Source organism: Chiroxiphia lanceolata, chromosome 7 (assembly GCF_009829145.1).
Source record: "Chiroxiphia lanceolata isolate bChiLan1 chromosome 7, bChiLan1.pri, whole genome shotgun sequence".
Lineage (NCBI taxonomy): Eukaryota > Metazoa > Chordata > Aves > Passeriformes > Pipridae > Chiroxiphia > Chiroxiphia lanceolata.
The window spans coordinates 4083990-4111207 of NC_045643.1; the positions used below are offsets into that span (position 1 = coordinate 4083990).

General features: G+C 41.3%; 1 protein-coding gene across 1 annotated transcript in view; it reads right to left on the reverse strand.

The window, feature by feature from the left end:
* The window catches only part of DIP2A (disco interacting protein 2 homolog A), an 81931-nt gene that overhangs the window by 10646 nt on the left and 44067 nt on the right, over positions 1–27218 (reverse strand). The window contains 25 exon segments of the mRNA XM_032692781.1: positions 15–124; positions 347–458; positions 772–893; positions 1198–1321; positions 2576–2656; positions 2794–2903; positions 3044–3245; positions 4408–4522; positions 6250–6377; positions 6575–6655; positions 7111–7247; positions 14416–14555; positions 15415–15529; positions 16243–16362; positions 16764–16857; positions 17093–17157; positions 18074–18176; positions 18598–18707; positions 18946–19069; positions 19838–19948; positions 20222–20313; positions 21175–21372; positions 22271–22390; positions 22942–23070; positions 26586–26828. Of these exon segments, the coding sequence (XP_032548672.1) occupies positions 15–124; positions 347–458; positions 772–893; positions 1198–1321; positions 2576–2656; positions 2794–2903; positions 3044–3245; positions 4408–4522; positions 6250–6377; positions 6575–6655; positions 7111–7247; positions 14416–14555; positions 15415–15529; positions 16243–16362; positions 16764–16857; positions 17093–17157; positions 18074–18176; positions 18598–18707; positions 18946–19069; positions 19838–19948; positions 20222–20313; positions 21175–21372; positions 22271–22390; positions 22942–23070; positions 26586–26828 (3086 nt within the window).

The following is a 27218-nucleotide window of genomic DNA, read 5'->3' on the forward strand; positions in this document are numbered from 1 at the left end:
TCTTGTTACTCTACCTTAACTCCTGCTAATATACCAGTAGTAGACACACTGAAGTCTAAGTATGCCAACATATCTGGAGAAGCAGGTCTGAAAACACTAGCCAGCTTCTTTTTAGGCATATCATCTATTTAAAATAAACAAAAAGAGAAAAGCACCATATTATTATTTTGAGAAACGAGCACAGGACAAAGAAATGTATCTTTACAGCATTATCACCAGATGCTTCCTATAGTTTCTTGGATAGCTATTTTAATGCAATGCAGAACACATCCACTCAATTCAGCAGTTAAGGTGTAACAAAATAAACACACCACTCTTAAAACTATTTCCATTTTGGCTAGTGTACCTGTATCCAAAATAGTGGGCCATGTTTTAATATCTACAGCTGCAGCAGCCTCCTTAGACTTGAGCAGTTTCATTATGGCTTGGGTGGTCAGTATACACGCAGACTTACTGACCTGCAAAAGGCACAGCATTAAAACCATTTATAAAACCAGGGAATGGATGCTCAAAGTGATGTCATATCCACCCAGAGGAGATAACCAACAAGATGAACAGATGAAGAAAATTACTGGAAACAAAGCAAAATGAATCACAACAATAAAAGACCATTTTAAACGAGTTTCTGAAGAAAATGTCATCGTTGACTCAGCAGACCAATTTTTTTTCCCCTAGCTTATTTTATACCGACCATGGCAAAGCAATTCATCAGGATGCATCAACCATTCCACACTCCCCAAAAGCATGAGGAGAAGAATGTCTCATACCTACCTCTACAATCATTTTGACAGTGGGCAGAGTGGTAGCAAGGTTCTGTGGATGAGGTGGGCGGACAGTGATGGGGACACAGCCAGCATATAAGCAGCCATAGAAAGTTGCTATCAAGTCCACTCCTGTAAAGGATATTTGTGAAACTAAAGCCATTTTTATCAGGACAGCAGGCCGAACTCTTTCACCAAAATCAAAACACACAGTGATTTATTTTATTGAGATGTAAGGATTTCTCACAAGGGTCTCTTCAAATCAACAGGCTGCTCTTGGCCATGCCCAGTTCTACAGGGTTAAAATGTTTTGCATTTGAGACACAGCAAAAGTTATTTTGATCCTACAAACTTTAAATGGGTAGGGATATATTTTTGTGAACAGGACTTTCTTTTTTGGTGCTGACTGTGGCTTTTGCTGTCTGTATTGCCTTACCTGGAGGGTAAACCAGGGCCACGTGGTCACCAACGTTCAGCCGCCCCTTCTCCAGCAGCGCAACTGCCACTCTCTCTGCTCTCTTGTGCAGCTGGATGCACGATGCAGTGCTGGCTACAGTGCCCTGCACAGGAGAGAAGTGACATCAGAAACCTTTATTCAACCTGTTCTACACAAAGTACCTGCTGCAGGTACAGTATTTCATCTGTCCTTATTTTAACAATACAGCAAATGCTGTTAAAGACTGTCTCTACGTTTGAGAAACCATGCTCCTGGTACCATGAGCTTTTACAGGGCTAGAGGATTTTATACATCATGCAAAACCAGAACAGTAAACACAGTGTATTGTTGAAACAGAAACAGCAGCAGCTCAGTGACTTGGATATTGACATGAAAAGGTGTAAAACAAACGGGTTTCTCATGGAGAGATGTGAACACACTAACACGCAGCACCGTAGTCCCCAGTTATTTAAGACAGGTCTTCACTAACAGGTAATTTCTTTGTGCCCAAGTTTTGTATTTCCTTTTGCAGAGTCTCCTTGGCAAGGGTAAAACTTGCCTGAACAAAATGACCCAAGAAGGTGCTTCTTCATACCAGAAAACTTACCTCAAAATCCTCTTTATTCTGAGAGAATAAACCAATTCTGTGACTTTTAACAATATCAATGTTGAAACGGTTTCTTTTGCTAAAGCACAGTCTCACAAAAAAAGTCAGAAGTGTTGAGCCATGTTCTAACCATTTTGCCTCTCTGAATAAGAACCACAAAAGCAAATCCTTGACTTCCCAAGGACTGCTGCTGGACCTTCTGGAAGCACATTCCCTATCCCGCTGTCTGCAGCACAGCACAGGGTAAATCCAATTTGTCACTGGGCTGTTGCTGCCATTTTAAGTGCCATCCTTCTTGGGGGCAGAGCCTAGCCCAGGACAAGGCATCAGCATCTTCTAAAAGGTGTGACAGTGCTACTGGAAAAGATGACTCCAAAGCTGTCTCAAGGGCTCTCTACTGAGGCTGTAGATCTTCTAATCAGCAAATCCTCCAGCTCTGACTTCCAGTTACCCTTGTGTTCAGAGAGGAAGACAGAATTGTGGCTTCCATTAATATAATAAAAGTTGTGTTTCAGCAGGCAATACAATTACTGCAATGTTTTAAGCCAGGCAGAATGTATACTGAAATTCCAGATGTGGCATGAAACATATGGCATAAAATTCCAGGAGTGGAAAAATGACTGGAAAAATTACTAACTAGCAATTTTTGTCTGCTTCATTAAAATAACCTGAAGCATTTTAGGAAAAGACTTCTGGCTGGAATTTTCTTAAAATTGAAACAATCTTTTGTTTTGATCTCAATCTCCAAGTATGACCTATAGGGCATCTCACCTTGGAATTCAACAGAAGGAAGAGGGGATGATCTGGAGTTGTCTGAGCTCGCCACTGAAGAACGTCTGCCAAATACAGGAACTGAAATGGAAAAAAAAGGAGACACAGATTCACTCAAAATGCCTCAGGTTTACTTTCAGCAGAACATCACACCTGGTCTTCTCTCACTCTGAATAAGCTAATTCGAATATTTAGTCATACCAGGACATCAGCGTCACCTTTCTTGCCTGGTCATTATCCTCCAGCTGGCTCACATCTCTGCCCGAGGCTTGTGCAATCCTCTTGCCAGCTACAAGGTTTCCTACTATCATTGAGGCAGGACCAACATCTGCATTTTGGAAAGAAGAGGTGCAAAATGAGGACAAATAACGTAAGGGACATGCACCAATCAGCAGAGCTTGCAGACCCCTGTGAGTGCCACATCTAACACATGTCTGGCAGAGCCAGCACATGCTCTGCTTTCCTCACCTGGTTGTTTCTGTCGAGGCTTGGGCAGGTTGGTAACACAGGTATGGGGACACATCAGGACGTTACAAGGATGCAGAGCACCCTCCAAAAAGCGCTGCTTCGTTTCTGAAATATGAATTCCTCCGAGTGGAGCCTTTGGCAAAGTGTTGGCTGGCACCAAGGCAAGGCAGTATACACCCACTTGGTGAATGCTATCAATTGCCTTGATAGAAATTTAAAAAAAAAAAATACATTCCACATTATCAACTGGGACGTAGCCAGAGCAAAAATTTGAATTCAAGTCATTTATAACATTAAAATTTTTACTTGCACCACAATTTGCAAATAAAGGGTCCAATTCTGCACTCACTGAACTCATAGAAGCTGTGCCATGACTTCAATGGGAGCAGGAGCAGACCCAGGACTTTGCTTGTGCCCTCTATCAAGGGGATGCCACCTGCACATCAGGGATTAGGAAAGTCTCTTAAAAGTGGGCAAAGAGTGCAGAGATTTTCAAAAGCCAAAATTATATTACAGCAAATTTAGCATGTATGACACAATCACAAAAGTGCAGTAGAACATAAAACCACAAAAATAGGGAGGGAAGCAACTTTGCTGCCTAAAACTTAAGTGTCTGTTTCAGCTCTCTCTGTTTCTCTTCTAAAAAGAGAAATAAAAATATTTTCTCCCACGAAAAAGCCTTTCTATTACCAGATATTCCCTCCAAAAAGATTAGAAAGCTGAAATTAGAAACCATTATTACCTAACTGCCTTACTTTTAAGAGCAAACTTCCCTTAAGTTGTTCTCTGCATTCTTCCCTTCAGTTGTCCCTTCACCAGTCTTCCATAATAGCTCTCTCAATTTTTACTTTCTTAGAACTGATTAATTCTGAAATCCACAAATGTAAGTCTACCACAATTCCCCTTCCTCCTGCCCTCCACCCCCCAAGAAAATATAGTGAAGTAATCAAGGGAAAAAAGTTTTTAATGCTTACAGTTGGAGATCTAGAATAAGGTTGTTAGTGACACCAAAAGCTTTCGGGGCAGTTCTGATACTTGGCACTAAGTACACCCATAAACATTTCCAGAGTTAACTCTCAGTATGAAATCAGAAGAGACATGTAGCATTAACCCAAAAACCCCCATCACCCTTCGGACTCAGGGAATCCTAGTAGTAGGAAGTTAAAAAAAACATTCTGAAAGAAAGTCTTACTTTTTACAAAAATTCTGTTAACTATCAACCCTGAAACACATCCTGAAAAAAACCCAGCTCATTATAGCTCTTGGTGGTTACACTGATATGGACAAAAAAAAAGATGCTCTAATGTTCTCATTTCATACATCAGCCTTATTCACCTGGAAAAGAGAAAGGACAGACTGACTACCTGTAGAACCCTGCTCATCCACTGAAAACTATCCTCCTCTGAGGCGTCAGGGCGCTGCTCTGCCACAAGCACTATCCGATCATCATGCAAAACGGGCACAGAAAACACTGCTATCCTAAAACACAAAGGACAGAAGAATGATAGGATGCAACATATGGTGAACAGAGCACGGGTTATCATCACGTGGGGATGGCTGCAACCTCTCATGGCACTGTTTCACACACACAAGCATTATTCATGCCAGGTCATCACGGAATCACAGGAAAATAGAACACATGTAGGTTCACTGCTGTAATTGATTGCTGGTGGGGGTCAGGTGGATTTGCAGTCACCAATGTAGCACGTGTTTGACAGGCAAGTTCCATACGTGCAAGGGCTGTGCAAACCTTGCCTACAGAACTCCATCATGCACACTGGACTTGTGGCCCCTACATCCCTTCAGAAAGATGACTGTGCCAAATTACTGACCAGCATATGCTTGCACAGAAAAATACTTAACTCCCATTTGGGAATTACATTAGTTTTAGGCTTGCATCTCCTAGGATAAAATATTAATAATGCCTCAGCCAGCTATGTGCCATTATTTTTATGCTCAATTGCATTATTTATATGTCAGTTGCACAAGTGAGCAAAACCGAAGAAAGCTGGATTTTTAAAGGATCATAGAATAGTTTGTGTTGGAAAGTCATCTACTTCCAACCCCCCTGCAATAAGCAGGACATTTTCAACTAGATCAGGTTGCTCAGAGCCCCCTCCGACTTGACCTTGAATGTTTCCAGGGATGGGGCAGCCACAGCTTCTCTGTGCCTCACCACCCTCACAGTCAAGATTGTCTTTCTTATATCTAATCTGAATCTAATCTCTTTCAATTTAAAACCATCACCTCACTACAGGCTTCACTAAAAACTCTGTCCCCATTTTTCTTATAAGGTCCTTTTAGGTCTCGAAAAGCTGCAATAAGGTCTCCCTGGAGCCTTCTCCAGGCTGAGCCATCCCAGCTCTCTCAGCCTGTCTCCATAGCAGAGGGGCTCCAGCCTTCGGAGCATCTCTGTGGCCTCTCTGAACTCAACAGAAGCAACAGCTCCATGTCCTTCCTGTGCTGGGCCCCCAGGGCTGGAGGCAGCTCTGCAGGTGGGGTCTCACCTGAGCGGGGCAGAATCCTTCCCTCCCCTGCTGCCCACGCTGTGAGATCAGCCCAGGACACGGTTTCTGGGCTGCCAGTGCACATGGCCAGGGTATGTCCAGCCTCTCATCCAGCAGCACCCCTAAGTCCTTCTCAGCACAGCTGCTCCTGATCTGTTCATCCCCCAGCCTGGACTGGTCCCAACATGACCCCTGAGGGACCCCACTAGTCACTGATTTCCATCTGGACATTAGGCCATTGACCACAGAAGAGCAATCAGGTTGGTGATATATCACACACTATCTCTGAAGGTCCTTCAGCTGTTTGTTCTTTAGAACATGCTGCACAGTTCCTCCCTCGGCCACTCTGCCCAAAAGGCTTGGGGGACAGAGGCGTCTTATATCTGGCATATGAGCTTCATTTGAGTGTCTTAAGAGAAGCTTTGAAAGAAGTTTTAAACAAACACTTAAAGATCTACCTTTATACTTTGTGAAAGCAATTTAAAATCTATTGTGCACGAAGAAGGGTGTCAATATTTGTCTTTCAAGTTAGCAGGGACAGGGTGTATCATCACCTAGTGCCACCTTTCCTACAAACCACACATGTAAAAACTCACATGCATTGCTCCTGTGTATGCTGTGTTACTTATTGATTGTCTGTGGGTGAAAAAAGGAGGAACAAAGCTCCATCAGCAGGGCTGAAGTTTCTGATATACTCACCTTCCCCGATAGACAAACTTCATGGGTTCCACTGCCAAGGCAGTGGCTACCACGTCATCTGCGTTGTGTCTGCGGCCACTGACCGTCATCAGGCCATCCAACTTCCCTACCACAAACACCAAATAGTCCTGAAAAGAAGGCAGGATTAGAAACAGAGGGGAAAACCTCCTCACTCCTGGCAATACATGCCTGACTCAAGCCAACAATACTCTCAAGATCTATAGGAGGTCAGTGCCCTGACACGTACTTCTGCTGAATTCAGGGGCACCACTTAAGAGTTGGGAGTCAGGACAAAGTAGGGCCCCCAGAGCTTGTTCACACTTACAGGACCCACAAAGCCAAGCAATCCTGTTCTTGTGAAGGGCTGGTCTGAAACAGGCACGCCAGCTGCTGTCACTGGGATGGCCTGGAAGAACACAGAAGGATTCAGACACTCACTGGACTGATATGGACACTCATTATTGCCACAAAAGGAAAACATAAATTGGAGTACCACTGGAAGGAAAAATACGGGCAGAAAGACCGAAATGCCTTCAGGTAACTGCACAGAAGACTTCTGTGTTAATTCAGAGCTAGGATGAATTTAAGTGCTCACACAGGCAAAACACTGGATTATGGAACATAGAAGCAGCTGATCGACTGCAGATGATACTTGGTATTTTTGGTTATAAGAGACAGAATTTCTTTTTATGATTCTATGAATGAAGGAAAGTGTATCCAAGCCAAGGCTTTTTCTAATCAAAAAAAGCCCAAAAGCAAAACAAAAAAACACCAAAAAAGGACTTCTAAGGAACAAATACGTCTATTTGCAAGAAAGAATACTAGAAATGTGACAATCACACTTTACAAGGAAGTTCAAACCTCAAATACATTCTTGGTGATTCCCAGGAGGCCGAAATACGCTATCCCCGTTGCTCCCGAATTCACACATATTTCTCCAACCTCATCAGCTTTACACAGATAAGGAGTCCCATCCACCTTCACAACACACACGCTGGCTGCAAGGAGGAAGAACACAGAATCCCAGTGTTAGGGTGCTCCAGCAGCTGACACACACAGTGCTCTGCTGCTGATAGGTAAAAGATTTTAATATCAATTATCTATCAGCTACAGAAAAACACAGCACGTAAGAGAGCTCTCTGTAGCTTTTGGATAGGTTGTGTAATGAGTTCTCCAAGATTAAGTTCACAAATGCAATGTTTCTTCTTACAGTGTTTCACAGCCTTCACATCAGCTGCAGCTGAATCCAAAGTACCACAGTGCAAGGGAGTTTGATTTAGCACTTAAGCTTCAAGATCAAGAAAGAAATCAGTAAGTCTATGCAGGTCAGTGCAAAATAAACAGAATGAAGCCAGCTCTGCTGCCAGCATGGACCAAGAACTGCTGGTAAAACAGATCTGTGGGAACATTTTCAAAGAGAAGTCTTCAGTTGTCAACATCTTAGGTCTGAACAGGAGAGATAATCATTCACTCTACCAGTAGATCAATGCCTAAATTATCTTAGTTTCATAAAAGTTACCTATCAGAACAACTAGCAGTTATTAGTAATTTTTTGGAATCATGCAATGATAACCTCGGGTGACCAAGTAAGGAGATGTTACTCAAATCCTGGTACAGCTCCAAGTCCAAATCAGAACAACAGTTTCAGTTGCTGGATATTATATATACACGAACTAGAAGGCTGGAATTAAATTCTACACTATGAACTATCAGTCAGTCATGCAAAAACCCACATTTTGCAATTTAGGGGCTATAAAAAATGGGAAAAAAGGCTGTTTAAAACTTAGTGGTAAATTGAAACCAATGAAATAGTTTATTACTCCAGGAAACAACTTGAGCTAGTATCAGAACTCTGTACGTAACACTTAAGCAATGATGCAGAGAGAAGTGCTAATAACAGGAGAAAGCACAACAATTTGCGGGCGTACACAAATGTACAGCCCTCAGCACATTCACAAACATGGAAAAACCAAGAGATTAGCCTACAGTGCCCAAATGATGCTCCATCCATGGAGCCCAAGGACAATCCTATCACTCTGATCAAGTTAAAAAAAAAAAATACTTACCAGTAACCAATGTATGATACAGGTAGTCTACAGGTACATTCTAACAGCAGGCACAGTTCTGCCCTGCCAGGTTATACTGCAAGGTTGCCCTGATGCAGTACCTGTGGAGCCTGTACTCTTGCTTCTCCTCCTTTTCCTGCTTCATGTGTGACATACAAGAGAGTGCATCTACCACCATTTCAGTCTCTCTCAACAGCATTGCATCTGAAAAAGAATTAGAGAGAAGGGAAAAGCAGATGGGATGGGAATGTACATGTGGACTGCACGTCACGAAGAACACAGATTCCTGGTAAGAAAGCTTGCTTTCTTCAAATGAGTCCACATGTACATTCTGACAGATGGCGACTCTCAGCAGTTAAATCCGCCAGGGAGTATCCTGGCAGAGGATGAGAATCCTGCTGTGCAAAGGACCACACTGATGCCCTACCAAAGACTGGATTCAGCTTTGGATGTTTCAAGAGTAGCACAGTAGGAATGCAAGAAGAATGCCAGGGGCCCGCACAGCAGAAGGCTGTGAACAAAGGTGCTGATGAGGGTCAGAAAGTGCTCTCTTGTTCCACTTCCAGTGTCTCACAGTGGATCCATATACAACAGCTACCCTGGCACTGCAGTCTCTAGTTAAAAGTCTCTTCTAGAAGCATGAAGCCTTAAGAAAAATACTAAAAGACCAGAATAAAATGCCTCTAGAATCATTGTGGAAGGTATTTGCAGAGTTTCCAGAGAACCCTAGTCTTTGAGAAAAACAGCACATGGGGATGTCAAATGCAAGGACCTGAATCTTTCCCTGCTCCTCTGGAAAGGAAAACAGGCATAAAGCCAGCCAACTTCCTAGCTAAGGATGACCATAAATCTAGACTTTAAAGGTGGTCACACAAGCATTCAAAGTACAACATTTAAATCGGAAGAAAACATCTCATCCCAAGTGTACGCACTGGCACAGGTCTCAAGAGAAGCTGTTCTGCACTGGTAGGCTGTTGTGCCATTGTGTGATGGACTGAAGCCAAGTGGAATTGATTACTATGATAAATTCTAAGGACTGAGTGGAAAAGAGAAATTTCAGAAAAAAGACTGAAAGATTTCACCAAATTGTTCTGCAACTCCTTCCATAGATCAGGCACTGAGATGAAGGAACCAGATTCCTCTGCAGTGAAGATGCATTGTGGTAACTAACAGAACCTGTGCAAACATCTTCTGAGACAAAAAGAGGAAACAATGACATCCAGGACATCCATGGGCTGGAGACAATGTGAGCATCCCAACATTTAGGAAACTGGAACCCTCCTCCCTGACCTTCTAGAAAAGGTACTGAATACAGTCACAGTCCAGAATGTGACACTGCATATGCAGAAGTTTCTCTTGCAGAAACCCAAGATCTGGTAGCAACCCAAAGTTTTCTGCTTGAGTATAAGAAAGTAGCTGCTATAGCAGCACTATTTCTAGGAACCAGGCTTTGTATGAGCAGGAGCTATAGGGATATAGAACTTTTGGATTTGAGAGTGCTACTCTCCTGTCAAATTAAGAACATGAGAAGGATCCCTGTAAAAGAACGGAAACGATTAGTTGGGAAATAGCAGGGAGACAAACTTAACTGAATACCCTGAGCAACCACATCCAGGTTCAAGCATAAGATACAACATGCTTCCAAGATGACAGATAACAGGGCAAGTTTATATGAAAACTGGAGGCACAAAACAGGCAGAATAGAAGAGGTTTGGCACTCTCCCTACCATCTTTACTAGTTCAATTTGAAAAATGAACTGAAGATTGCCCTAAGCCAAACTTAGCAACGTCAGTCCCAGACAAACCACGCAAAACAGCCAAAGGTGGTCAACAGGTGAGGCAAAATGTCATCCCTCCAGGAGAAGATTGCAGTGGAATGCATTCTAGGTTTTCTCTTAAGAATTCTCATGCTATCTTTGATGGGAAGATTTCTCCGTGGATGCCTGAACTTCCCTTGAGGCTCTTGTGATGGACATTCATGGAAGATAATGAATGTGAAGGGCATGAGTCATCAAGTGTGGCCTATGGGTTAAACAGCAGTGACACAAGACATGACCCTGGTGGTGATGGGTCTGTTGAATAAGATGCCCCGAGCAGGTGGTCTCAGTGTCTCAGAAGAAACAGAAAAAGAAAATGAGGGTGAAAGTGTACACTTTATCCATGATCTTTTAACCAGGTGGTTCCCAAATAAAGCATGCTTGGGATCTTCACAGGAAATGAGATCAAAACCATTTGGCTTGTCCATTTCCATATGAAATCCAGGAATGTGAGCTCCTGCGTCACAAAGTACGTGAAAGACTAGGGCATGTAAGCACTTCCAGGTTCAGAGCGGATCAGGAGATGGAACAAAGTCTTCAGGGATGGTATCTGACCCAAATTAGGCCTTTGGTGAAAGCATAGCAATCTAAAGAAAAAAACCCACAAAACCAAGAGGAGATGAAGAGCACGACTCGTCAGTCAGCAGAGGGGCAACGAGCAGGTGGTGGTATGTTCTCTCCTGTATGCCAAACACCAAGCCAGAATGGACAGGGCACATCCTCCGTGATGTGCATAAATCTTACCAGGCACAAGTATATCCACTGTTAGAATGTACATGCAGACTCATTTGAAAATAAGTCATTTATTTCCTAAGGTCATTAATTTCTTTTCATCTGGCACACACCTGCTAGCCTTCTGACTTTCTACTCTGGAAGATTATTTTAAGAGACAGTCACAGGGAACAGAGATATCCATTATCCTCTAGAATGAACTCTATTATGTATGTTCTGACTTAAGAAATGTACAGAGAAACTTTTGCTCGAATTTTTATCATGTGGACAAATTGAAGCACATCTGCCCCAGATTCTGACAGCCCAACACTAACCAGAGTTTTAAAGAAGTTAATTCATTAAGTTGCCCAAATTCTGCTTAACCTACAAATAGTTTTGCCACTTGCTACTGTATTTTATAAGGGCAACAGCCATCAATTACAAGTCCTATCACCTTGAGCCATCAATTACAAGTCCTATCACCTTGAGGCACTCAATGATACACATTGAAGTGTTCTCCCCTCACAGTCAGACAAGTCACTCAATGTTTCTTACTCATGTAGAAAGTTATGGTAGTGTTGTCACTGCCTGTTAATGGCACCCTAATCCAGAAGGGTCCCTTAGATTTGCCAGACAATGCTTCAAGGGATTAGACAAAGGAGAAGGGTTTTGTCACAGATCCCATCTCACTGCTCAATTAGGCATTTCACAAGGACAGGGGTTTGTGTTTCATTAACGACTCATCCTGAGGTGAAATTACTTACCCACAAGCACACAGGGAGCTCTTCTAACATCCTAAGGCAGACTTTAACCTGCCACTGAGCAGATGCTCTATAGAATACTAACCAAGATGACTTACAACTCTAACAGTTGAATATGAAGAGTAGCTTAAGGTGCACCATAGCTGTAGGCTGCTTTGTGCCTTAGTGTAGTCAAGCACACTTGCCCAGACAGCAAGCCTAAAACAAAGCCAGGAGTATCTCCATGGGATAAACTAATTCAAAGAAAGATTTCAATCAATCCTGTATTTTGAATAAAAACTGGACCAACAATGAATTTAAACTCAGTCAGTACACCAAAGGATTCATGGCTGCCTGAAGGGCAGGCAAACTCATTCCCTCCATGTCCCTGGAGTAACCCATAATCTAAGTAGAAGATGGGGAGCACAACTGAATTTCAGTGGGATGTCAAGGGGACAGCAGTAGTGTGGACACTCAAACCAGACAGCAGTAGCAGTCCATGCCACATGTATAGTAGCTGAAGCAGAAAAATCACCATCCTGTTGAGACACACATGCCAGCCACAGAATCAGGGAATTGATTACACTAGGGAAAGACCTTTAAGATCATCAAGTCCAACCGTGAAGGTGGAGTTACTGCCTTTCTTGGAATTTCATTATGGACTTTCAAAACAGCTTCAAATGGTCTTAACACAAAACAAAAACCTGAGAGAAGCCACACAACTTCTCTGCTGACAACATATTCCTCTGTGTGTGCAGTCATCAGATACAACCTCCAGGGACAGTCACAGCTGAAAGTCTTCTGGGCCTTTGCAGACAAGTTTGACACCCTGAATTTGAATGTTCAGGTGAACCAATTCAGAAGCCAGTAAGTCTGATTGGGTCACCGTACCTTTTTTTCCCCTGCACTTACGGTTTCACACTGAGGCCACCCAAAAATACTCAGTCATTATATCTTCAATGGCTGTATTCTCATTGGTCTGCCTTGCCAACCTGACTTCAAAGGGGCTTGGGCTTCCTTCCCTTTGTTTTGGTACGAAAGGCAGAGCTTCTGCTCAGTCTTTTATTGGTAGCAGGAGGAAGCTCTAAATGTGAATTTAAGTTCAGTAAAAATAACTGAACCACCACCCTTAGAGGTTGCAAAGTGCTTCTGGGAATAATGAGGAAAGTTGAACAAGATCAGTGCCACTTGCTACATGATGGCTGAAATTTTCATCAGCAGTGGGAAGCTGTCTGCCTCCTCTTACTTGTATCAGGGGCCCTGGTGTACAGAGAAGAGACTTGCTGAAATGACACGAGTTGGCTCTCCGTCTTTACCCTGAGTATATGCTCTACAGAGAGGAGGGCTTTGGAACCACAGCTCAGCAAGGCATGAGGTTCATAAGGAGACCAAGAATAGCAAAGCCAAAGGTGCCAAGGGCATGACCAGAACCAATGAGGTTCTTTGGTAACTACATAGTAAATCTGAGGGGTGAGGAGAATTCAAAAAAATCCATATTTCATCCTCTCCAAGTACACCAGAGCAGGTCAGGACAAAAGATAGAGGTATCTCGAGGCAGACAGCACCACCGAACGTTACGCTGCCAACCTAAAAGTTGGAGCAGACAGCACTAAGTGTCCAGTCTTCCATCCCACTGGCCACAGCCTTTGGTCTGGTTTGGCACTTTTATTAATCTTCTTCAGAGTGCTCTCCTCTCCAAATGATGCATGACTTAGCAGCAGAGTCTCAAATGACAACAGCAGGGAAGAGACAAAGTCTCTTTGCTTCAATCCACTTAATGGGCTCAGGAACAAAATCCAGCTCTACCTAATTCAGGAAGGACTGTGTTGCAAACAGATGTCATTAGGAAACAGGTTAATCCAGGACTGAGCAGTTTGCTGGAATACCCAGTCTGGCACTCTCAGGATGGTTGGTTTTAGAATGGATTTCTAGAGACCATCTGATCCAATCTCTCAGCTCAAGCAGGGCTACCTAGAGCCAGCTGCCCGGGACCACGTTCAGACAGCTTTTCAGTACCTCCAAGGATGGGGACTCTACAAATGCGGAAACCCATTTTGGTACCAAGTCACCCTCACAGTGGAAAAGGTTCTTCCTTCTGTTCAGAGGGAAGCTCGTGTGTTCAGTTTGTGTCCCATGGCTCTTGTTCTGTCGCATGACACTGAAAAGAGCCTGACGCGGTCTCCTCTATAACTTCTCCTAAGGTAGACAATACCCACTGCTCTTCCCTCACCTACCAAACCAGTCACTTCATCGTAGAAGGCAACCAGGTTGGTCAAGCATGACTTCTCCTTGGCGAATCCATGCTGATCACCTTCACTGATCACCTTCTTGTCCTCCACGTGCATGAGAAAATGGTTTCCAGAACTGGTTGTTCCATCACTTCCATGGGGTTTGAGATGAGGTCCCTTTCAAATGAAATATTCTGTTCCCCTCCATTCCATTCCATGGACTATCAGGCCAGGATGAAAGCTGTCATTTCTTACCGTGTTTTATGTTTTGTTATATTCTTCCGCATGTTATCGCATGGGTGTAGGTCAGTCAGCACCAATGCTAACAAGTGAGTAGCAAAACAACTCTGCAGATCACCCAAAAGCATGTTCCCATACCAACACCTAGGGTCATTCAGATTTATTGAGGATTAATCTCTACTGAAAAAGTTGAATAATCCAGATGAGACAGCACTTAATTGTCATGTGTTCAGGTAACATGTCAAAATATAAGTCATACTACCTTGAAGGTATTTAACATTTTTATTTTTTCCATTAGCACAAGTGTAATAGTAAAGATAACTTATGTGGAATATGCTTAAACCTACATGAAATGCTTTCCTACCTCCAGGCATAATCTGACCAACATCCTGCACAGTTAAGACCGACAACTTCTCCTCTGTATCCACTCTGATCACACCGAAACTCAGACAATTCATGGATAACACTGCTTTTCCTGGAGGGGGACCACCCAGTTCAGGAGGTCTGGAAAACAGAAAGTCCAGTCAGATATGGATCAACAGACCAACGGTGGTATGGTCACGAAAAATGTTGTACCGGTTTCTCAGGCTTGGTAAAGCAAAGAGAAAGAATGGTTTCTCACTTTAAACAAATAAGAGTTCAAGACTGGTAATATATTGTAACTAGATGATAAAAGAGCTAGAACAAAACTCTCCAAAATCTCCAACTTCTTTGTTTCAAGTTTTCTCGAAACTGATTTTCTAAAAAGGCACATTTTGATCAGAACCACTATCAAAAAATTCCAGCATATTCCATCCATACGCCTATTAATAATCAAAGTATTTCCTTTTTTCAGAGCATCTCTTGCTATCTCCAGAAATTCAATGGTATTTTTCAGTTCAGCTACAAATTTTTTTTTTCTTTAGCCCCCTGTTTACAAGACATTGTACATAAGCAATTAATTGAAGATTCAGCATCTTCTTCCTCCCAAATAAGTAAGGCTTGTTTTGGGGGCATTTTAAAATGTCCTCCAGCAACATTAGTTGAGAGGATGAGACCTTGCTTTCCCAAACCATGAAAAAAACACCTTATGTCTGACTACTCTTAGAAAACATTAAACTTTTTAAAGAAAACAAAAAGCCTTTCAGTGAAGGAGGTACCTGTGAGTTTCATATTTCCTCTGCTGAGGTCTTTGGGCATCTTTATGCGGGTCATGGTCTTTTCTGATTACCACCTTAAACGTGAGATTCCCCATGCCTGGAAGTGCTCAAGACCAGGCTGGACAGGGCTTGGAGCAACTTCCTACCCAAGCTATTCTGTGATTATATGGCACAGCTCAACAGCCAAGAAAAGCTTCAGTTCACTTCTGAGAAAAGGGAATTACCTGCGAATAGCAACGGTTAGTGCCTCTGAAGAACTAGCACAAGGACAGATTACTTCTGGTCTCAAACCTCTGGATTGAAATACATTCAGGAATGCATCACAGGAAGATATTGACCCTAAAAAGAAGAATTACATGATTGGAAACATTTTGCTGTTGGGAGGAAAGCTTGAGCTGCAGGAATTCAAAGTCTATGCTCACACTCAGCTCAGATAAACAAATATTGTCATTTTCGTGCGCAAAACCAATATACTTTCAAATTGTCTGAAAGACATTCCAGCCTATTATTAGATGGTAGATTTGGAAAAAGAACTCCCAGTGACTAACAACCAATTCACTGAATCAAATTCCCAACTGCATATTGCTTCTCTGGTAGCACTCATTAACACTTATCATCATGGAAAGTCTTTCAGGGATCAGAATACTTTGTCACTAAGGGTAACTGTATATTAGCTTCTTATATAGCTCCTATTTGATTGTTTCTTGCAGAGGTCACAGCATCTAAAATCAAACATCAAATGCTTCTGACACGCCTTCACTTCACAATTCTACCTGGCCTTTAGCATTCAGCCCAAAATAGATATATCTGTATCTACAGATCTTCTAGGTATCAGTTCATATCAATTCATGTAAGAGTATAACACTAATGAAAACATGAAGTTCAAAAAATGAATTTACCCAGCTAAATATAGCCAAGAAGTGCAAACAGCAGTGGCATCACTGACACACAAATAGTATTTTACTACAGAACAAATTGTTTAACTTCCCAAGCATCAGCTCTGACACAGGATCTTGGCAAGACTGACATTTAGGAAACATATCCATACTCACATGGATTGGCTCCATCTGCCACTATCAACATCCGTAACGAGCTCAAGCTGACATCTCTCTGATCCCTCTGAGCCAAAAGTGACCAGTGCATATCCCGGGATTTTACTACTGCTACACGGGCTGGAAATCAAAAATATAATTATGCTGTGTGTGCAGAACAGAATGAAGGTCAATTATAAAATTATGCAAGTATTCTTGTATATTTACAAGAATTTTTGAAAAAATACACATGTAGGAAACAAATACAAATGCCAGATATTCAACTACTGTGATGTGTATACTCAGTGTCTCCAAATGGACTTGATTATAGAATTTAAATGTTTGTTATAAATTCAAATACTGAGAAAGACAGTATTTGTCTTTAAAGGTCTCTCAGAAGAAGCCATCATCAGTGAAACTATCAGCACACAGAATACTGAAATGGAGTACTCAGTGACATACACAGGCGTTTTATACAAACTATTTCATTTGGTATTGAATAATCCAAAAAGATAGGTGAAGTACAAATATTTTTAAGTTACCTTTGTATGAGCAGACTTTCTGTATCCAGGAAAGTGGATTAACCTTCATTAATGCATAGGGAATACTGATGACATGCATCCTGTTCATAACGCTCTGTGAGAAGATTAAAAACTTTCAAGTGGCTCAAAAAATAGACAGCATGTACCAGTGCTTAAAAAAAACCCCCATTATCACAGCTACAGCATAACTCTTACAGTTAAATGTTAGTGAAAACTATGTGTATACTCCATGAAAACATAAATTACACAACATACTGAAAACGTGGCCTCATTCTGACACCAGTGCACTACCCTTGCTGCAGTTTTTTTTCATTCCTTCCAATACTCACAGTTAACACTCCATGCCAAAGGCCAGCCTCTCTTTTGAAATCCAAGACATTTGTTAGTGTTTCAGCTGAAAGCAAAGGAAAAAAAAAATCAGATTTAAAAAGTGTATCTATAAGAATACTTAAGAATTCAAAATATTTTCTAAAGCAACTCTGAAAATTCCAGCTGCTAAGAAACCAAAGCTCTGTTGCTGTGCCTGTTTGTCTGTAACAAGCAGGCTGCTTATGCTCCAAGTGGCTTGTTTTACTTACAGCAATCATCTTTGAATTATGATTGCAGACTTGATTATTACAAGGTATTTAAGACCTTGATTAATTATAACATCCCTGTGTGTGTAACATCTGCCAATGAACTACGCAGACCAAAAATTTAGTTTTGAAGCACACTTCTTCAGCTGAACTGAAAAAGTTCATCATAATTTGAAAGAATTAAATACAGTGAGAAATATTATCATGGCTGTACTAAATTTTCTTGAATATTTTCTCTGAAAAAAAATTAAAAAAAATAAGAATCAAAGATTTTAAATCAAAGATTCAACCTGATTTTTGAGGGATATCTTGTATTGATTAGGTGAAACTTGCTTATCACTGATGTAAGATGGTGCATGCAGGAAAGTTTTTGGTTAATGGCAGCACAGGTTAACTCCATGCAGATGGTCCAAACCAAGAGCAGTTCTTGGCTGTTCATTGGAAAAATGACTGAAAACAAGCAGATCTCTCACTATATTCACATCCCCATGGAGGTGCTCTTTTGTGAGACATGATCAACTAAGAGGAAGATCTCTTGATTATCTCACAAGTGGCTTTCTCTCTTTCACACATCATTCCCAGTATGAATGAGGAAACTTGTCTTTCCTTTTGCAGTTAAAGCCACTACAGTGTATCTGCAGTTCTTTGAAGACAGTGAATATGATATTGCAACATGAATTGTCTGAAGATTCAAAGCTGTTACTGTAATTTTAAAGTTACACCTATCTAACTTACCTTCTGAATAACCACATGCCTGAGTCAGAGCGTGACAGTGTGCCAGCATGGAAGCATGAGATATAGTAATGCCCACTGTGCTGCCCTCTTTACTTGTTTTGTACTGAGAAGAGAAAGGGTACACAAGCATTAGATTAACAACAAAATCAAGGAGATTTACAGTAGTGAATTGAAAGCACATTTTATTATAAAAAAAAAGCAAGCTTTTTTAAAAAGTAAAAAAGCCATCACAAAAACACATTTATGTTCAGAGAATACACTAGTATTGTAGGAAACCTGCTTCTCTACTCCAATTAAACAAATTGTCCCAGGGATCTGAAAATGCTGATTAACCCCAGGCTTCAACTTGATTCCACACAGCCACTCAAACGACAGCTTGCCTGGCAGCCTTGAGGGAAACATTCTTGTTTCACAGTTAAAAATATTATAGTAATCTCTTTAACTGTATCAAGAGATTAAAGGAAACCAACGTAACATAAACTACAAGAGTACCCATAAAAGTTAGGCATTTTACACTAAATCACCTCAATATAAGCAATCTCAGCGCTGGCATCCCGGACTTGGGGATGCCAGTCCTTGGTTGGTTTTGCCAGATGCTTCCCATCAATCACAAACCAAACGAGACGAGGCCAGCCTTCAAAGAAAAAGAAAAGTTACTGTCATCACGGTACCAAAAATCAGGGGTTTTCCCCCCAGTATTCAGGGATAACGATGGGAATGAAGCAAAGGCTGGAACAACCCCTGCCCAAGAGGAGCGAATGAAGGCAGTTCTTTACATGTAAGCTAGAACTATGCACGCAAACCCCAGAGCTGCTGTTTGACAGCAACAATCAATATAGCCACTTTTTATCCCATAAAAAACAAAACCACACCTTTGAATGTCACCACTTCGCCAGTCTGAGCTTTAGGGAGGCCTTTCTGACAGGCATCAGTGGTTAAAGCCAGTGTTACTCCACAGCTGCCCAAAAGAAACCCGATCTGCTGACTGCCAGCATCCTGCAGAGAAACCAAGTTACAGCAAAATTACAAATGACGAAGCTTTTGTACAGTTTACTGTAACTTCTACATGTTTAGAAAACATTAAGCCAGTTTTTATCACAGGAAAAAACAAATGTCTATCCCATGAGACCTTTAATGGAGGACAAATAATTGAGAAGGCTTAGTTTTGCTTAGTGCCAATTAAGATTTGGCAGCAAATCTGGCAAGGAAAGCAGTGTCACAAGCAATGGTTATTCATTTCTCTTCAACTCAACAGAGATGTTTACAAGTCCTCATAAAACAGGAACCTGGTTTGATGCTGTTTCTGAGTCCTGACACACTGAGGAGCAGAGCCTGTAGTTTTACCTCTTCCCTAATAATCTCTACGTGTGTGGGATTATACCTGTATTTCCAGTAACTATGGTGTCTCTGCCTGCCTCATTACTCAGCATGAGAGCTGAAAAAACAGCTTTTCAGGGATACATTTTGAGAAATACTTCCGCATGTATTTTCAAAAACAATTAAACAAAATAATTTCTATGATTATGTATCCCAAAATACTTAATACTATTATTAATAGTAGTATATTATTACTATTTCCCCCTTTCCCTAAAGTAAATATTAAATATAATTCCAAGCATAGACTGTACACTGAGCAGTTCAGTTGATGCTTTCAAACATGCAGGCTCTGAGGGGTCCCAGAGGTCTGTAGGATTTAGACACCCTCCCCACACAAAGACTTCATTTATTTACCAAACCATAAAAATGCAGAATCTATTTGCCTACCTTTCTTGTGAGTGGAACTTCTATTGGGACAGGAATAAGTTCTGCCAGGAGACATCCATAAAATGCCACCATAAACATAACTGGATCACTATTAGGAAATACGAGAGCTACCTACAAAAAACACATTAAAATAAGATCATGTGTGTTTTTTCATCAGAGAGGGGGAACTGCTTTTAAATTTGTGGAACAAAATCTTCACAGTAGTATACAGGTTCATCTATAATTAAGAACAGAAATACTAAATATGGGGACAATGTATTATTACAAGTCACAGTAATGATTATTTCACAATATATTATTGCAATACATTATTACAAGGCTTTCTTCAGCTAAAGCTGTTCTTCACTATTTCATCCATAGGTACCACTTCCAAAAGCAGCCTACCCGGTCTCCAGGCTTCAGCAGGGGTTCATTCTTAGTGGTTAGCTTGTTTAGCAGGGTATAGGCTAACTTCAAGCTTCGACTCCACAGCTTGCCTAAAGAAAAAGAAAAGAAATTAAGAAACAGAAACTAAAATTTTAACATTCAATTGGCAAGTCTCAGTGCCTTACATATGCTCTAACCATGATGGCTGTATCAGAACAGTTGGCAGAGAGTATAAGTACAATTTAGATGTTGGTTGCTTTTCAGTTTACCTTTTCCTTTTTTTTTTTAGTGTAAAACTAAACATGATATTCTAAACAACTCTCAAAGTTCCACTGTACAGCAATTAAACTAATGCAGCTGCTGAGCTGTATTTTCTGCATCCTTCATCTGTGAGAATGCAAACAACAAAGTTTAACATTCTAACATACTATACAATGAAATGATGCAGGGAGAGAGCTGTCCTTCAGGACAAAAAAAAAAAGAAAATCTTCCCAAAAAAATGCAAGTTACTATAATACTTCTAAGTTTATTGATACAGGCAAGTTCCACTTCCCTCCATAACATTCTGAATATGCTCCTGAAGTACGAGTCTTCTCTATAAGGATGTGCAAGAAGATGCTAAAATGGAATGTCTGTTCTAGGATTCTGAAGAGTGCATTATTAGTCATCTGTTTCTTCCTCCCAGTTTACACCAGTGTTCTGGTTTTAGTGTTCTTTTACCACCACCCCACCACCCCCCAATTCTTTTGAGATTTAAAAATAGCCACTTGGAAAGAATCAGCACCATAAACTTTTTCCCTGCCTTGACTTTTTTAAAAGCACTTTTTGCATACAATGAATTAATAATTTGCATTCCAATAGCAACCTCAAACCTCCTCTGTCATGAGCACGGGCAATCCCTGTGAGGTAAAGCAAACTGTTATTCCACCAGGAACCCCTAATTTCTCCTCACAGTCAGCACCAACACGTACCATAGGTAAGGGTATAAATGGCTTTCCCAGTGGTGTCCAACGCCGTCAGACACGGGGCTTTGGGCTGGGTGGTTCCCCAGCGCTGCAGGGCAGCCAGAAGGGAGGGTGGCCAGTTGGTCACAACCCCTAAGGGTTCCCCTTTAAGTACATTCATTTGATTTCCTTCAGGCTTTGGTTGATTTGGGTCAGGCTGTTGCACTAAAACAGAGCACAGTAAATGGCAAACGTCAATCCTTACAGAACATGCAAGTTACACTTCACAGACTGTTCCATGAACCATTCTTCCTCTTCCTCACAGTTATCATTACTTCTCTGCTTTATGATGATGCTATGCTAATCATCTGCTGGCTTCCCAAAAAAATAATGACCATCACTTCAGAGTTCTGATTCCACATTATAAAAGGACCAGAATTTGAATGTCTAGTTCACTTCTCTCTGCTTTGGAAAGCTGCTAATTTCTGCTGCTTGGTCTCCAATCTATTTCAAAGAAAGCCTCCACCGAGTCAAGGTGGGTTATCAGAGAGAATGGCTCCAGCAACATCTGGGGATTGATTTTTGCTGCACTGAATTCTCAACAGGTGATGCAAAATGACACTATGCTTCTGTAACAATATATTTGTAAATAAAGGCCTTTTGTTAAAATCCTGCTCCAAGCTGCTCCAGAAAGTAAAGTATCTTGACCTTAGCAAACTGAAGTCCTAGTTGGAGTTAGCTAACCCTCAATCTAGGCAGTAAGTAAAATCAATGGTTCCAAGTGATGCTCTCCACAATTACATGCACCTCAATGGAAGTCCACCCAACCCTGTCTGAAGAAACCTCAGCAGAAGACTAGAATCACAATAATCTCATATCTGAAAACATCAAACCAGTAGTAGAGGGAATCTAGTGGCAGTGGCTCAGGAATGTCACAACTGAGTAGGAGGGCTGAGTTGAAGATTATCTTTCACTTGTGATAATGTGACCTTTCTCTCTTCACTGTAACAATTCTACCATGATTTCTTTTCCATTGGGAAGAGAACAAGAAACCAACACTTGCTAAGAAGTATCAGTTCAGTCCTGCACAAAGAGTAAAAAGTGTATCTGAAAGAAAATTAACCTTCTAGCAGTTCTTCAAAATCATCCACAAAGAATTCTTTCAAAGGTGGGCGCTTTGGTCTTTTCAAGGTATTTAGCAGCTGCTGAATTTTAGAGGACACTCTGCTATTCACCGGAACACCTGCCAAATGGAAAAGATTTATTATTTGCCATATATTAACAAACATACAGCTTTCAGGTGGAAAAGTCATTCAGGATGAGTACCTTGTTTGGAAGAAAACAGCTTTATTTGTTTTCAAACAGTGCTGTTCCCTTTGCCAATTGATTGATGCAGACACCTCACACTTTATTTTAGCTTTTCAAACCACTGACCCCTTCATGAGATTCCAACAGAAATGTGAGGAATGCTCTTTACTCCAGGAGTCTGGGTATTTACTACATCTTAACTTTTATTCATTTCTGACAGGGTCAGAAGGCTTGGAAAAAATATAAGTGAATCTTTCAATATTTTAAAATTTATGTAAAAACAGTCACAACACAAAACCTTGCTGAATGCTGATCTTCATTTTCATATACGATAGATTTATTTTAAATAAAATGTAAATAAGTAGGCATTTTGATATTTATCAAAATTTAAAGCTCTGAGGCAATAAGACGAATATGCATATACATATATATATATATATATAAAGAGACATAGATGGCAAGGTAGGAGGTTTATAATGCAATCACCATCTGCAGTTTCCAAAATGCTGCTGTTGTAGCCTCTGGGTACTCCTCGCACCGACGCTACCTGTGGGCGCTCGTGGTACAGGTGTTCCACCAGGCCAGTGGTCACGTCTGGGGGTGCAGAGTGGTTCTCTGGAGAAATGCAAGACAGATAAAGGAGCTCATCAGGCAGGCTTAAGAAATAATATAGTCGAAGTTGCTTCCTACAGCAGGGCATTTCCCAAATCCTCACATACTCATAGGGGCTTGAGAACCGCCTTATAACAACCTGGAGGCAAAAGCCTGCTCTGCTTGGAGCTGTGCCCTGTTTCCTGGGTGTAGAGAAATGCTTAGGGAATGTCACAGAATCACAGGCTGCTTTGGGTTGGAAGGGACCTTAAAGCTCATTTCATTCCAAGCTCTGCCATGGGCAGGGACACCTTCCACTAGCCCAGGTTGCTCCAAGTTCCATCCAACCTGATCCTGAACACTTCCTGGGATGAGGCATCCACAGCTTCCCTGGGTAACCTGTGCCAGGGCCTCACCACCCTCACAGGGAAGAATTCCTTCCTAATATTTATTCTAAATCTCTCTTATTTTTTATTGTAAAACCATTCCCCCTTGTCCTATCACTAACTGCCCATGAAAAAAGTTGTTTTCATCACTCCAAAACTGTAACCTAGATTATGGAATGGCTTTGAATGGAACAGGTTAGGAAATGGCAGTACTCGTGGGACGTGTTTGAATGACAGACAGCAAGAATTGGAGGCCTGAAATATTCAGAATCCTGATGAGTAAAAACAGGAATGCAGTAGGGAAGAGCTGGAGAACACCCTGCTGCCCAAGGTTGGAGGAGCTGCCTCTGCAAGCATAGCCCTTGGAGCACCACAGCATGTCACAAATCCTGCCAGAACTCCAGGCACAGGGAGATCCAGGCAGTGCTGTGGAATACATACATTATCCCCCACTATGAGGCAGTGATTACCACTAGAATAGTGAGTGGTCACAGCACTGGTCCCAGATTTCCAGAGCTGATGCACACACCACCAGTCCAGCTCTAAGAGGCTCTAGAGGGATTGCCAGGAGAAAAATTTAACTCCATTCCCATCCTTTCCAATGGACCTCACTGCAATGCCAATATTTGCATTGCAGAGATCACTAAGCAAGAACCCCAAATTCCTCTCATGAGGGTAAGGAACACAAAGAACAAAGTGTCACTTCATCCCTCAGAGAAATGTCCTGCAATCAGTAACCACAAGGGTGACAGCTGTGTGTAAAGCTGACCTGGATAACCACAGTACAGGACCTATAGAGAGCCCACACATACAGCTGAAATGCTCTTTGTTCTACACACTTATGGAGTTGTTTTTTGGTTTGTTTGGGGTTTTTTTCCCTTAGCTTTTCCAAATTCCCAAACCACAGACTTCCTCCAGCACACAACTTAACCAGAGACAAGGCCACAGAGCCAAGTGTTCCTGGATCCCATGCTGCAGTATCAGCCCACAAGTCCCCACTTCTCACCTGACAAACCCTGCAGTGACTGTCTATGGACAGAGAACGACTTCTGTATGGAGAAGCAGGAAGATCAATTTTCAGGATTTATGCTCAGATAAAAATCACATTAACCTAATTAATTATTTGGGTATTTTATTAATAAATGCCCATGAGACCCCATGCAATTAGCCTGCATAATCCAGAGATAGTGTGGCACACAGGAAAAGAGAAGTGGTGAGAAGTCACAAAAAAAAAAAAAAAAAAAAAAAAAAAAGGGTTTTCAGACTTCTGACTAAAGGAAAAAAGCTAATCGGATTCAGACTGAAGGACCTTTCCATTAGTGATGAGAAGACAGAGATAAATACAAGAAAGAACATATGGGATATGACAGAGAATTAAAAGCCATGATAACCCGTATTTCCAGTCACTCTAACAGCTAAGGTGGGAAATACTCCACGGGTGGGATGGTGACCTTGGAAAAAACCAAGACATACTACCAGCCTTATTAATTTTAAAAAAAAAATTAAACTAAAAGGAAAAGAAAAGCCCCCTAAACAACATGTAGATGTTGTCCTTGCTGCTGTAAGTGAAAGACAAACAGCTTAAAAATAATGCACATTCCTATTTGACTCCATTAAATACTGTAACCTTGCACTTCCACCCTGCAGTTTACTGCCTGGGGACTTAAGTCTGAGCTCACCATTAAAAATGCAGGTTGGAGAGGATGAACTGCAAGGGAACAAGCTGCTAAATTTAAATTCTCCAGCATGTCAAAATTGTGAATAGCTATTCAGTACACAACCAAAACACAGAATATTTCAGTAGGGCACGGTAATTAAAATATCTAAGATGCCTTTTAGATTGCTGATGTAAACACACTATCTGAAAAAATAAATTAATTCTTCTTCTATGCTCCAGGACAAATCAAAGCCCCTTTTGGAAAGTGAGTATTTATCAAGAATCAGAAAAGTCTGCAGTGTAAGAACTGAGTTTTCATATTCTTGTGAGCAAGGAAGACTACAAACACACAGGAAAAATGTCCCAACTGAACTGATATTGGCCATGCATGAATGTTACCAAGCTAGGAATGAAAACTGATGGAACATGGCAAGCATTCTAGAAATGAGGAAGACCTTTCTTATGCAGTAGGACATCTATTTTTTTGTCAAAGGCACTGGAAATTTTACCTTTATGAACACTTTTAGTAGACCAGCTCTTAATGATCCCTAAGCTTCCTTCCTGATAGATAATTGTCTATTTATTTCCCACTAATGAAATTTCAAACCTGAATACAGTTCAACATTCAGCTGATTAAATGCTGGACTCCGAACTCTTAACAAGGCATTGATTTTGCATACAATGTTGTTAATTAAACAGTCCTAATGGAGAGGTCTTAGGAAGCTGGCTGTGAAATTTGATGTGTATTTATCCAGCCCGAGGCATCAGACATAACAGGATGCTGTGTTACATTTTCTGTATCTTGCAAGTTTTTACAGCTATATTAAGAATTTCATCAATCCAGTTAAGCATGGAAAGTTTTGTAATTTTAAGGAGTTAAACATGATTCCTATTAATCCATAATGTGAAATCCAGAATGGTTCAAAGCGAAGTGTTGATGTATTCCATCTTACTTTCATCCACCAATGTCAAACAACATTGTAAATTTCTCATTATAAATAAGCTTGGAAACGGGAATGTGAAAATTTAGGTTTCTTTAAGGGGTGTTTTCTACAAACAGGAAAAATTTCCCTAGCAATCAGTACCTCTGATTTTGTGATTTCACAAAGATTCTGGGTGCTTTTCTAATCTTTTGGGTGTTTACCAATTGAATCACGTCTGAAATACACAACCTGACATTGTTTAGGGTAAATACATGCAGACTGGAAAGCATGCACCAAAAACAGCATTCCTTTGAGATTCTGCCTTGGAATCTAGTAAAACTGAACCTTGATTTCTTGGTAAATCAAGCATTTTACCAAGAAGAATGCACGTTCAGATCTCATGAACAACTGGTTTGGGTTAAATTAAATACATATACGCCATACATACCTGGTCTGTGAATTGCACATTTTAAGGCTATTTACAGGTATCTCCTGGTGAAGACCTCTGTGTTTAGCCCTGCTTTGGGACTTGTAATCTGATTTTATTCCAATCACACAGGCAGATTTACTGACCTATCTGGGTGTGTGCCATGAGATCTGCAAGCACAGTGGCAGCAGCGGTGGCAGGAGCGGTATTGGAAGCAGCAGGTTTCCCTCCAGGATGAGATGAGGTGGAGGATGCAGAGGATGAGGTGGAGGAGCCCTGAATGACCCGGTTAAGCCAGGGCTCTACGTTGGAATGGCTCTGGAACGGAGTGGAGCTGATCCGCCCTTGCCGCCGTAACGAGCCCTCATCTTCTGATGCTGACGATGTGTCTGTGATCAAAATAACCACGACAGGCATGTAACGTGGCAATGACCCAACACAAGGGAACATGGAGCTTCTCCACGTTCCATGTTCTCCGCGCAGTGTTCTCATGTGCTGCACAGGAGATGCAGTGTATCAAAGCAAGGGGGATACATTCACATACACAAACCCTGCTCCTTGCCCTTTTGTGGGTTAACGCAACAACTTGTGCAAACGAGAGCTACAACACACTTGAAGCAAAGTCTCAGTTACCTCCAGTATTTGGAATGACATAAGAGTCAAACAAGCCTTCTCCCTCCAGCACCTACTGCACATACTGACCACTTTCAGTGTGCATCCCATCCCACCCCTATCCACTGAAAAAATATTTCTGTTCTGAACAGGTAAATTTTATCTCA